Genomic DNA, 13,226 nt, shown 5'->3' with positions numbered 1-13,226 from the left:
AGCTGATGGGGCCTCCCGCTGCCACTGCAGTACGATTTCTGTTCTCATCCTGAAGCAAAGTTCTTAACCCGAGGTAATATTTCTGGGTTAGCGGATTCTGTAACCTGAAGCTTCTATAACCTGAAGCATCTGTAACCTGAGGTACCACTGTATTCAGTTTATGAACTCCGCAAAACTGGAAGTAGTGTCCCGGTTTGCAAACTTACCTTGGTCTATGCACAAACGGTGGAAGGGCGCTGGCAGTGTGAGACCTCATTAGGGAAAGCGCGCCTCGGTTTAAGAAAGGTTTCGGTTTAAGAACGGACTTCCGGAACGGATTAAGTTCGTAAACCGAGGTACCACTGTAATTTAAAACAACGTTTTTTGACACACATCCTTCCCAATCTGCTAGACAGAGTCAGGCAGAGGATGACAGGTGGGTCTCCTGCCACCCCCACCCCCAAATAAATCCTGTCTACACCCATGTGCATGGGTCTCCCCCCACATCCCCACCCTGCTTCAGTCTCACAACAGCACTGTGAGGCAGGTTGGGGCTGAGAGACAGGCCCAAGGCCACTTCATGGATTAGTGAGGGATTCGAATCCTGATCTCGTTCCTGCCCGCCTCAACCTTGAAGTCTCTTAGTCCGGTGCTCTAACAATTGCACCACACTAGCGCTTTGGTTGCGCCGCCCTGGGAACCGGATGTTGGACTCAGCTGGCCTTTGCTGGAACGATTCAGCAAGGCTTAAAAAAAGAAAATATTATTACAGGCTCCTTTGTCTTCCATTTAAAAACCATAGAAGTACAGCTCACGAAAGACAAAACGGAGCAGATTAAAATAAAAAGCTGCAAGCTCTAAGATATGCTTTAACCTAGCTTTTAAAACGGAAAGCTGCCGCCGCCACCATCATCATTTTGTTTTGCATGCCACCCTTTCCCACAGTTTCAAGGCGACTCATAGATCTGTGTAACCATGAACGTGACAGAAGCCATAAACAATAAATTAAAATTGTGTCAGCAAGAACGCAACCAAACGGAACAATTTCCACATGAATTGTAGGAAGAGCGAAAAATTAAGATACCAAAAATTAATACTGTGTCAGTGGTGGCAACAACATCTCCCCTCCCCTGCCGCAAACAAAACCCCAGCCCCAAACCCAGAACAGTATCCCAACTAAATAAGATACTTTGGGGGGGGGGTAAAGCTTTAAATATCATCATATATCATCATCACCCACTTTCCCATTCACTATTCCCATGCTACTTGGATTTCAAAAAGTTTTGCAATGTCTCCCTAGGTTGACTCATCAGCCTGGCAGATGTTAAAAAATGATAATTTCCACCCTTTATTGGGCAAGGTGGTAGAGAGGGCGGTGGAAGAGCTACTGGAATATATAAATTGCCTGGATCCATTTCACAATGTGGATTCAGGCACAGTTCAGGAACTAAATCAGCCTTGGTTAACCTTATGGTATACACTGTGGGATGGGTATTAGAGACAATAGAAAAAGGTCATGTCTGGAAAGTAGCAACGGGAGACTGTTTCAACTCCATGGACTTTGTGCTGCAGTGTACCACAAGGTAAAATTTCCTCCCCGATGCTGTTTTTAAAAGCCTCTGGGTGCAGCCATTAGGAGTTTTGGGGCAGTTGCCTGTTCTGGATGGAGTTGCACTCCTTCTGAAAGAACAGGTGCAGAGTTTAGGGGTGCTCCTGGCTTCGTCTCTGTCTCTGGAAACCTCTGGTGGCCTCAGTGGCTAGGAGTGCCTTCTATCAGCTATGGCTGGTATGTCAGCTGCAGCTGTTCTTGAACAGTTATGGTCTAACCCCAGTGATCGGTGCATGGGTGACTTCAAGGCTCTCTATGTAGAGGCTTCAGCTGGTGCAAAACGCTACAGCTAGACTGTTGATAGGAACATACTATCACTAGCACATAACTCCAGTGTCCAAAAGTCTGCACTGACTGCACATGCGCTACTAGGTTCAGAGGTCTTGTACTAATTTACAAGGCCCTTAACAATTTGGGCCCAGGATACCTGAAAGACTGCCTAATCCTCTATAAACCTGCCTGATCACTGAGGTCATTTTCAGTGGTCTCCCATGGCTCGATACACAGCTCGTATCCCCCAGGAGTTATGCATTTAGCATTGCAGGCTTAGTTCCTTTCTGAACTTCTGGCACATATTGAACACATTTTTATTCCAGCAGGCATTCTAATTGAAGTTTGGTTTTATAATGATTTTAATTTTTTCCATATTTTATCTTTGTAAACTGCTTAGAGGCTATTGCACTTAAGCGACATGGTTTAAAACAAATAAATCCTAACGTTTCTGCCAGGGACCATCCCCACAAGTGTCTGGCTAGACAGGTTTCTCAATGGAAAAGCATTTTTTCACACTTACTTTATTTATTCAAAAGGCTATATCCCATTCTTGTGCAGATGCATTTCTCAAGGAAGCTTACAACCATTAAAGTGTCATAGGCTTTGTAAAAAATGTAAAATAGAAACAGGCTCAGCCAAATTCATTGTACAGTATAAAGGTATTTACCCAGCAAGACACAAGTGTGCTGGAACAGTAAAGTCTTCACCAAACAGCAGAAGGCAACAAGGGATCAGAGCCACTTGGCCATTAGTTTCTCTTTTAAAAACTTTAGCCCGTGTTTAGAGGCCCCTAGCTCAGAGGACATGACATCGCCCAGTGGTCAAGCATATGTTTTGCATTCATTAGGCTGTAGTCACATTCCCTGGCATTATGTTTGATTGTTGATATAAAAAAAATATTTTTGGAACATGATTTTTTGAGTTTGTCATTTCTAAAGATTAGCCATTATAGTCTTCTACAACCAGCCTGTTTGGCAAATACATCGATTCCCAGAACAAAGGCAAGTCGTGACCCACAGCCACATTTGGGGGTGTCAGCGAGAAAGGCAAAAGCCAGTAGCAGTCCAGTATCACACGCACTCCAGGGATGTTCACAACAGAGGAACAAGACATACCAAAGAGCTGGAGTAAAGAAATTGTTCCAATATCTCTGCAGTGACTGAATGCTTATGTGCAGCAGCCTTATAAGCCCCCCTCCTAGGCACAGCTGTTGGACATATGAGCTAACCAAGGATTTGGGTCTACTTGTGAGGAAACTGCTGTGCTTGAGTAGCCCATTACTTCTGAGGACTAAGCCAGGCACTATGGTGTCTGGCCACAGCCTGGTACTGCACCTTCATGTGCTGACATCCTCTTGGGCTTAGAGGTGACTTGGCTTCCATCTCTGCCTCTGAGCCCATTTGCAAAGGTGTTTGGGGTTTATATGATGCCTCCGAGTATGTAATCTGGAAAGGATCTGTCTTTGCAGAATTCCCAGTTCATCAGCAACACTGGCTAAACAGTGAAGCTTTCTCTCCATGCTTTATCTCTCACAGACGTATCCAGAAGACAACCCTGGGATCTGAAAATTGACCAGGCTTTGCTACAAATTCATAATGAGTTGCTTGGTGAGAACTTAACCATCTCCTGGATCTCCGATTATTGCTACCAGGTAATTCATACTCATTGATGGGTAGGTGGGAGTTATTGAATGCTGCCCTAAAACTTTCACATTTAGAAAGCAATGATGCAATGATGCAGTATAGTTTAATACGTCATTATTTTCCAGAATCTGACATTTCTCCCCTGGGAAAGGAGGATTGGGACTTAGGACCATGAAAATTAAGAGGGGCCCTCCAGGACTCAGGGGTGTGGAAGAGCACCCCTGTCATGTACAATTTAACAAAATATCTTCACGGTAAAGGGAAGAAACACACAGAAGAAGCCAGATTTTGGCATTATTGCCTATAGTTGGCTCATTATAGCCATGCAGAAGCCTAGTCTCAGCTCAGTAGTTAAGACCATGCAAGTATGGGTACTTTCCAGAATTTTTCCTGATTTGCAAAATAAAAACTGGGCAAAGAGACATGGCATGGGAGGGTGCTTACTCAGGAAATTGACACTGAGAACTGAAATGGTTTAATTTTCTATCCACTCCTGTGTCTGTGGCCTGCTAATGTCCTGGAGGTAGAGCGATGGTAAAACCACAGTTTGTTGACTTAGAGGTTGTGACAAACCACAGTTAAGCTTTGTAAACCATGATCCATGTCTGAACTGAGCCTGCATGAATGCTGATATATTTTCGGAGGAGAAAATAGTTCTAGACTCTAATCCCAAGATAATGTGCATACAAACCAGTGGTGCTAATGCACATTTTATTTCAGCTAGTATAACTCTTAACATAGGAAACAGATCACGTAGTATTATTTATTTTAAGATACCATTGTACAATTTTGTCTGATAATCATTTCTTTTTTTCAGAACAAACCACTACTTTCCTTTAGACCAGTGGTTCTCAACCTGTGGGTCCCCAGATGTTGTTGGACTTCAACTCCCATCATTCCTAGCCAGCATGACCGGTGGTCAGGGATGATGGGAGTTGTAGTCCAACAACATCTGGGGACCCACGGGTTGAGAACCTCTGCTTTAGACCCTTCTATTTGTGTTATACAGTGGTACCTCTAGTTGCGGACACGGTCCGTTCCGGGGTGCCGTTCGCACCCCGAAAAGTCTGCAACTAGAGCGGCGCTTCTGCGCAAGCGTGGAGGGTGATAGAGTGTTTCTGCGCATGTGCGAAGCACGCAGAACGCTAGAAAGCCAGGGCTTTTTCGGCTGTGGCTCCGATCTGGTGGAACGCTCTGTCACAAGAGACTACGGCCCTGCGGGACTTGACGTCTTTCCACAGGGCCTGCAAGACAGAGCTGTTCCGCCTGGCCTTTGGCCAGGGCACAGCCTGACTCCCTCCTTCGGCAATCTTTGCAGAGCTCTGGCCTAATGGTTGCCAGTGGCTTGATTTGAGTTAATTTTATAATGAATGATTTTAGAGTGTTGTGTTGTGTTGTACTGTTGTACTGTTTTATTGTTGTTAGCTGCCCTGAGCCCGGCTTCGGCTGGGGAGGGTGGGATATAAATAAAATGTATTATTATTATTATTATTATTATTATTATTATTATTATTATTTTGCACATGCACAAAGCGTGCAGAACGCTTCTGTGTGTGTGTGCAGGGCGAAGCCCGGAAGTGTACACTTCTGGGTTTGCTGTGTTCGCAAGCTGAAAAGACACAACATGAACCTAACGCAACACGAGGTATGACTGTACTTCGAAGATGGTCTTTTTATTGTGTCTAGTTTTGGTCACTTCTATATCTTATTGTTGTTCATTTTCCCTTATTTTCCAGTGCTTGCCTCAGGAACTGATTTCCATCAACAAAACACCTGAAGAGCCTAGTGTTAGCACTGCTGCTGTGGATTCTCAGCATGCAGTCACCCTGCTGGTCAGTAACACGAAAGACAACAAAGAAATTTGCAGGTCAGAACCTTATTTTAGTGTACTGTTCCTTGAAATAGTTCACAGTTGCCAGCATCTGCAATGTCCCCATGGCTCTGCTGTGGTTATTTATTTAGTGAAATTACAGGCTTTAATGAAAGTCCAGTAATATACTGTAATGTAAGCATAAAGGTAAAGGTAAAGGTACCCCTGCCCGAACGGGCCAGTCTTGACAGTCTCTGGGGTTTGTGCGCCCATCTCACATCTATAGGCCGGGGGCCAGCGCTGTCCGGAGACACTTCCGGGTCACGTGGCCAGCGTGACAAAGCTGCATCTGGCGAGCCAGCGCAGCACACGGAATGCCGTTTACCTTCCCGCTGGTAAGCGGTACCTATTTATCTACTTGCACCCGGGGGTGCTTTCGAACTGCTAGGTTGGCAGGCGCTGGGACCGAGCAGCGGGAGCGCACCCCGCCGCGGGGATTCGAACCGCCGACCTTCCGATCGACAAGCCCTAGGCGCTGAGGCTTTTACCCACAGCGCCACCCGCGTCCCTAATGTAAGCATAGTTCCATCATTAACCATTATTGGAGAGTTTATGTAATTCTGCAGCAGCTGAAGCAGCAAAACTAGTATAAAGTAAGCAGCACATAAGCGGCACACAAAACACTAAAACACCATTCTACCTTCTAAATCTTAGGCTTAGTAAATGAATAGATGCTTAAGTCAAGAAAGAACTTGGCATATGAAGTTGAATGTATGTAAATGCACCAAAATCTTGAGGGAGAATTTCCTAAAGAAAGAAATTAAATATTATAGCTTAATCTAAGAAGAAATGTAACATATGGACTTGAATGTTTATAAATATATCAAAACCAGCGTGGAATGTGTAAGAGCTTTGGAATGACGCAGTTAAAAATGCCGTCGCCATATTGGGAAGTTCTGTCGGAGGTCTTGAGTCTGGGAGGAGAAAGAGAGAAATAGAGCTGTTTATATATTGTGGGTTAAACTCCTCAGTGAGAGTTAAGAGCGACAGTTTTATGAGACTATGATGGAAAGAGTGATGTTATCTATGAAGGAGATGATATATGGAAACCATCTCGATTTGAGGATTGGAAGAACGGAAAATTCACACAGGACTATTATTACTATTGGTGTTTATCGGCTTAAGGAGACTATCAGAAGAGATCATAAAGAAAAAAGAGAAAATATATGAACAAGATGTGATGTGGAAACAGCAAGATAAGATGGGATAGAATTATGAACTCTGTTTGGACTGATTGGGACATTAACGCAGCAGCAAGAAGATGATCAGAATTCCCCTTCGGATCTTGAAATATGGGTCCCCCCAACAAAATTTAAAATTCGGCTTTGTAATTCGGAATTTATGTGATATGATTTAATTTGATGTGATTGGCCAGTTAATAAAAATTATATATATATATACCGTGAGAGAGAATTTACTGAAGAAGCCCAAGACTTTTAATGGGTGAAACAGGTGACAAACGCCGGCACCCTGTCTAACTCTTGTGCGTAACATCACCAACACTTCGTTTGATCCAACTTACCTTTGTTGATATCTACAGGAGCCTGGCTAAAGGAACCTTTAAAGACTGAATCTTCCTTTTGGACACAATTTGAATGAGTTTTCTGTTTGTGGCTTCTGTAGTAGATCTTCTACATAGCTCTCTCAATTTTTGGATTACAGTGGTGCCCCGCAAGACGGAAAACTCACTAGACGAAAGGGTTTTCCGTTTTGGAGGTGCTTCGCAAAACGAATTTCCTATGGGCTTGCTTCGCAAGACGACAATGTCTTGCGAGTTCCTGCGGGTTTTTTTTCTCCCCCCCCTTTTTCTAAGCCGCTAAGCCGCTTATCAGCTGATCCGATCAGCAGATAAGCCGCTAAAAGCCGCTAATAGCGCTAATCCTTCAATGGGCTTGCTTCGCAAGACGAAAAAACCGCTAGACGAAGAGAATCACAGAACGGATTCTTTTCGTCTTGCGAGGCACCACTGTATTAACGTAAGATTTAGAAGCTGGAATGGTTTTTTAGTGTTTTGTGTGCTGCTTATGTGCCGCTTACTTTATACAAGTCTACTGTGAGAATTGGCAGCTTAGGTTCATTTCTTCAGAAGCAGCAGAACTAGCAAAGGCAATCTGAATTCATAATGAGAGAAAAAGACGTAGGAAATCAGCCTAGTGCTGAAGAACTTAGATGGGAGCATAGATAGAAGAGACTGTAGAGGAGAAGAGTTGCATAATATCAGGAAAGTGAAGAGAGGTAAGCAGAAAACAGAACTAAACCCAAAAGTTTTAGCAGATCCTCTAAGACTCTACCCTGCTGTCAGCTAAATGAGCACAGGTTCTAAACCGTTTGTTTTGTGTGTTCTGCAGGCCATGGGGTGGTGAGCACAGCAGGCATATTTAAAGCGTTGTTTCTACACAACTTGTGATCATTGGATCAGCTGGCATCAGGGTGTGGGGGTGTGCTTGCATCAAGTCATCACACAGCTACCTATAACAGTGTGTTAGCACACCAGAAAACAGTGGGTCAGCTTTTAGGCCATGCTAACATGTAATTATTTAAGTCTGGCTCTTCGAAGGTATCATACATACATACTGCATTGTGTCAGTGTGGTTTCAGAGGTAGTTCTAATTTAAAAGTAACTTCCCGGATATTTTCCCTTTGCTGTTTGCAGGTTACATTATCATTTTGGAGAATTTGGAAACTATTCCCTAGTGGTTGGGAGTCTCCAGGGCAGCATCCCGAAGATTTCATGCAATATAACTGTCAATCAGAGTCCTTCCAACAGCTACCTCCGTAAGTTGCTTTATATGTTTATGGTTTTTTAATTTTTTATTTAATCCCAAGTATCAAAACATACTAAAAAATAAAAATTGTATATTCTAATTCATACAGTGGAACCTCGTGTTACGGATGGGATCCGTTCCGGAGGCCCGTCCATAACACGGAACTGATGCAAGCTGAAGCGCCGCATCTGCGCACGCGCATGGTGCGATTTAGCACTTCTGCGCGTGCGCAAAGCTCGATTTAGCAAGCGTGTGCGAGCGGTAAAACCCGGAAGTAACCCATTGCGGTACTTCCGGGTTGTCGCTGGACGCAACACGAAAACACGTAACCTGAAGCGGACGCAATATGAGGTATGACTGTATGGATGGATGCCTCTGGGCAAATTAAGGTTAAGGAAAGGGCCGTAGCGCTGTGGTGGAACATCTAGTTTAAATGCAGAAGATTCTAGGTTCAATCCCTGGCATCTCCAGGTACAGCAGCGAACATCTGCTGTCTGAAACACTGGAGAGCCCCTGCCAGTCAGTGTAGATCAGGGGTTCCAGAACCTTGGTCCTCAGACAGTAGCTTCATTCAGGTAGTCCATGGCATGTCTGCAGAAACTCAATTAAAAACCACACAGCACCTAGCACATCACATTAAAATTGCTACCAGAGGCAGACAAATCATTAAGTGGGCAATCCAGGACCCTAGATTAAAAAAACTAGGGCTCATCTAATATCAGTGCCCCTGTTTGTATGCATATTTTTTTCGATTCAGTTAACTCATTACAGCCTGACTAACAAGTCACTCTCCCCTGCAATCTCTAACCAGGATCGTTTGCCCAGTTGTTGCTTTCCTGAGCAGATATTCCAGCCCCTGTTTGTGTTCCTGTGAGCTGCTTATTGCAGGAAACATCCTGAAAGAGGTGTAGCTGTAATATTGGATCATCACAGAGAGCTAGTCAGTGAGAAAAAGAATCTAGCTGGAGATGCTTTTATGCTTGAGCATATCACACTTTTCCTCCTCTGTGTTTTTATTATGTTTTGTTTACTGTCTTGAGATGTTAGCAAATCTTCCAATAAAAACTAGGCTGGGGGTGTTTTTAGTTTTCTGCAGATATGTGGAATTCTGGCCCAGGATTCTACTTTGCAATTTGGAGTAATTAAAACTTCCTGTTTTCCTTCGTATAGCAATTTTTTTTGCGTTCCTCATCTACATGGGATTCTTCTCTATTCTGGCATTGGGACAGGTTTGTGTGAAGTAAGTAAAATGTCTTAATAAGATATTCCTGTTACTTCCTTTTGAATGTTTCTCCTGCTGGCTAATTGAGAACAGTTCATTTATGCAGTCTGGGAATGTGGCTTGTGGAGCGGTCCTCAGGTCTGTCTCAAAGAACATTAGCTGAGAAACTGGCTCCTAAGTGCAAAATATATAATGAACAATCAAATTTACCTGAAAAATAAAGAACAGAGTATCTCTGTTTATTCCAAGCCTTCTTTGAACAATGTCGTGCTGCCATTGATGACTGTCTATGTGCAGCTTTTCCACCACTGCTTTTATTACTTGCCTGGTGCCAGCACTTACTGCAAGACCTTTCTTGATGTGTCCAGGCCTCCCTCTGCATCACTTGCAGGGACATTGTTACGAAAGTGTCCTGGGTGCCAGGGATCTGGGTAACTGGGATCCAGGGATTCCACTATGGAGAGCAAGATGACTGCCCTACATAATTAAAGGGTCCTCTCTGGTGTTACAAAGATGATGATGATGATGATGATGATGATGATGATAATGATAATAGTAATTTATTTATACCCCACCCATCTGGCTGGGTTTCCCCAGCCACTATGGGCAGCTTCCAACAGAACACCAAAATACAATAACCTATTAAACATTAAAAGCTTCCCTGAACAGGGCTGCCTTCAGATGTCTTCTAAAAGTTTGGTAGTTATTTTTCTCTTTGACATCTGGTGGGAGGGCATTCCACAGGGCGGGTGCCACCACCGAGAAGGCCCTCTGCCTGGTTCCCTGTAACTTGGCTTCTCGTAGCGAGGGAACCGCCAGAAGGCCCTCGGCGCTGGATCACATTGCTCCCTCCAAAGAGTATGCATCATTGATCCTCGTATCCTTTTGGACTGACATTCCAGAACAGGGATGGAGAGCACTGTAATCCAGTAGCTCTGTTTCTCTCTAGATGCAGGGATGTTGCCAGAAACTGCTTCTGGAAGACAACTGCTCTACCGCATAGCACTTGAGCTCTGGTATTCCACAGTGCTTTCTTTGGGGGGTGGGGCTGGGGGAGTCTATGTGAAATGTACAAGTGGGGTTATTTGGAAATTTGGAGTGAGGGTGCCATCAGTAAGTTGGTGACACCCAGCTGGTGTCAACATTCTACTAGCTGACGTGGTGCACTAGCTTTGACACCTTGCACAGAAATAACCTGATCACTGTTGCCGGTGCTCTGGTAACCTCCAGATTAGATTATCGCAATATGTGGCCTTATAAGGCTGCTTAGGAGGTTCGGTTTGTCTAGAACACAATGGTTAACAATGGACTGGGACTGGTCAAACAGGAAGCTTTTAATATTTGATGCTATACTGTATTTTAATATTTTGTTGGAAGCTGTCCAGAGTGGCTGGGGAAGCCCAGCCAGATGGGCGGGCTATAAATAATAATAAAATATTATTATTATTACAAATGTCACAAGTGGTTAAATAACTTCGCTGACTGCTAGTCCACTTCAAAGCACACTTCAAAGGTCTGAATTTTAACCTTTAGACCCCTATATCGCTTAAGATCCAATAACTTCCTAACCCTACATGAACTTGCCCAAACACAGAGGTTATCTGCATATATTTTTCTATATATCTCCCCGCCTTCTGCTTTTGAAAGTGGGTTGCAGGGAAAAGAACATTTTTGGTGGGGTGGGAGGGGCCCATCTTTTCCCAGAGAGCACTGACCTTTCCCTTTTAGTGTCTGGTGAAAACCTTTTTATTAATGAGACGTTTACATTTTTATTTCTTTACTTTTATTTTCCTCTTAAGCTTGCTAATACCACTGATACTTTTAGGCTGTTTCTGCCTTGCATAATTTGTTGTGTTTTTACTGTTTTAGTCGTCACTGTAAACGTCCTTCAGATTTTCATTGCAAAGTAAAGGACAGGTGATCAAATGCTTTAAGTGGCTAGCTAGCTAGTTCAATCACTGAAGGTGTTCGTAGTAAAGAATAAAAGGGGACCTTTCTTTACTCTTAATTCACAGCATTGAACCAATCAGAAACTGGCTTTACAAGAAGATGAACCCTACAGAAACTGATCGACTAATTAATTCAGTAAGTTCTTGGAATAACACAAATTGTCCATTAAAACAAAAAACACTGTCAAGAATTTGCTGTGTAGTTTGAGGGGTACACACATAGGTCATGAAAACTTAAACACATTGTATAACAATTCAGTTTTTTGCCTTGTAAATTGACTGAGTTAAGGCATGTTCACACATGTCTGTTGATTTCTTGATGAATGCAGCACCAAAGTTATTACTTCCATCCTAGAAACCACTATCACGGATCAGCCATCACCCAGCGTTACCTTAAAAGCAGTCGTTTTTCAGAATGGCAATGCAGTTAACTCAGACATCAAATGATTGCACATGTGTATGAATCAGGTCTCTTGTCTGAAAAAGAGTACTGATTGCCTTTCTTTTTCTTAATGTATTTTTTTATTAAAGATTTCTTGGTTTACAAAAGTACGTGCAATGTCTCTTTTTCCAAGTTACATTTTCTACAGATCAGTTTCATTTGTTGAGACATTAGCGTTACATTAAGAGTACTGATTGCTTTTAAGGGGTTTTTTGCCTGGTAAATGTATATATAGGATTGAAGCCTGAAACTATGCTGGCTACAGATCACTAATGTGACATTAATTTTGTTATAGCTTTGATAGGGGAGGGTATTTCACTGAAAGGCTGTTTTTTGTGGGGGGTTTTTTGGTGTAAGGAATGGTTTTTGCCTTCCTTTAGTGTTTTTTTCTTTATACAGGAAGCAGGGTAAGACCCAGCATCTGATCAATAGCCAGCCCAATGCGAATAATCATAGCATTAGTAGATTCATTGGAGTGAGTGGCCCTGTTGTGTAGAGAAATACTCTTGTAGGTGTGGTTCCTATCACCACGGCAGTAGCATGATGAGAAGCTGCACTTTTGGAAAGGCACTGGACCCCTGTCTCATATTTGGAATCTGGTAACGCTAAAGAGGAACTCTCACAAAAGACGATAAATAAATAGATGCCGATAAACCTGTTCTAAATGGCTTGGGCTTATTCAATAACATCCACCTCATTGCTATAATTTTTCCTTGTTTCCTTTCTATTCAAGGAGCTCGGATCCCCAAGCAGAGCAGATTCTGCTGGTGGCGATTTGCCGGCTGGGGTATGGAGTTCCGCTTCCTCCCTGCAGAGGCTTCGTTCCCTGGACACGTTTAGAGGGTAACTTTCAGCTCTGAAGGATTTCATACCAGAAAGCTTCAAAGACGTTTCTGTAATGTGTTCGGGGAAATTAAAACCAGTTGCTTTCAGAGTTAATGCTGTTTTCTGTGGCAGTAGGGCCTGTAGAGAGGAGAATCCATTTGTGCTAGATGCCATGAAAAATCCAGCAATAGATAATGATCAGGAAACTGTACAAACAGAACACTGCCTGTTTCTTAAGGGATTCAACCCAGCCACAGATTACATGCCGCCCCTCCCCAGTTCCTCTCAGCTCCAGCACATGAAAGAAGGCATGATCTCTTGGTTCATTCTCTATCCCTTAACTGTGGGCAGTCCCCAAAACATAGCAAGCCCAGGGAAATGCTGGAATAAAATGGAAAATACAAACTCTGCATTATACCCTTCTCCTGGCAGATGGAGAAGAACATTTGGTGGGAACTGTCACTTTCTGCCTTCCGTATGCAGATTTGTTCCATTCTCCCATTTGTAACAGACCTGGGACCAAAAAACCGTGATAGATTTATTTAGAGTCTCAGAACTTAAAGTCAGTTACAATCACCTGCAAACCAACAACTGTAGAAGTAATGAAGCAAGGTAGCCTTCTCTTAACAAAGTACATAGTTCCGTCGGA

At 43.3% G+C, this 13,226-nt stretch overlaps 1 protein-coding gene across 1 annotated transcript in view; it reads left to right on the top strand.

Moving 5' to 3' along the window:
• HGSNAT (heparan-alpha-glucosaminide N-acetyltransferase) overlaps positions 1-13,226 on the top strand; it is a 29,907-nt gene that overhangs the window by 1,915 nt on the left and 14,766 nt on the right. Inside the window, exons 2-7 of the mRNA XM_082194889.1 lie at positions 3,397-3,512; positions 5,241-5,371; positions 8,028-8,149; positions 9,310-9,379; positions 11,377-11,446; positions 12,486-12,595. Coding sequence (XP_082051015.1) covers positions 3,397-3,512; positions 5,241-5,371; positions 8,028-8,149; positions 9,310-9,379; positions 11,377-11,446; positions 12,486-12,595 — 619 coding nt within the window. The remainder of the gene's footprint in view (positions 1-3,396; positions 3,513-5,240; positions 5,372-8,027; positions 8,150-9,309; positions 9,380-11,376; positions 11,447-12,485; positions 12,596-13,226) is intronic.

This window comes from Podarcis vaucheri (genome assembly GCF_965113315.1).
Source record: "Podarcis vaucheri genome assembly, chromosome: 13".
Lineage (NCBI taxonomy): Eukaryota > Metazoa > Chordata > Lepidosauria > Squamata > Lacertidae > Podarcis > Podarcis vaucheri.
This window is presented reverse-complemented; position numbering and strand designations above follow the sequence as displayed.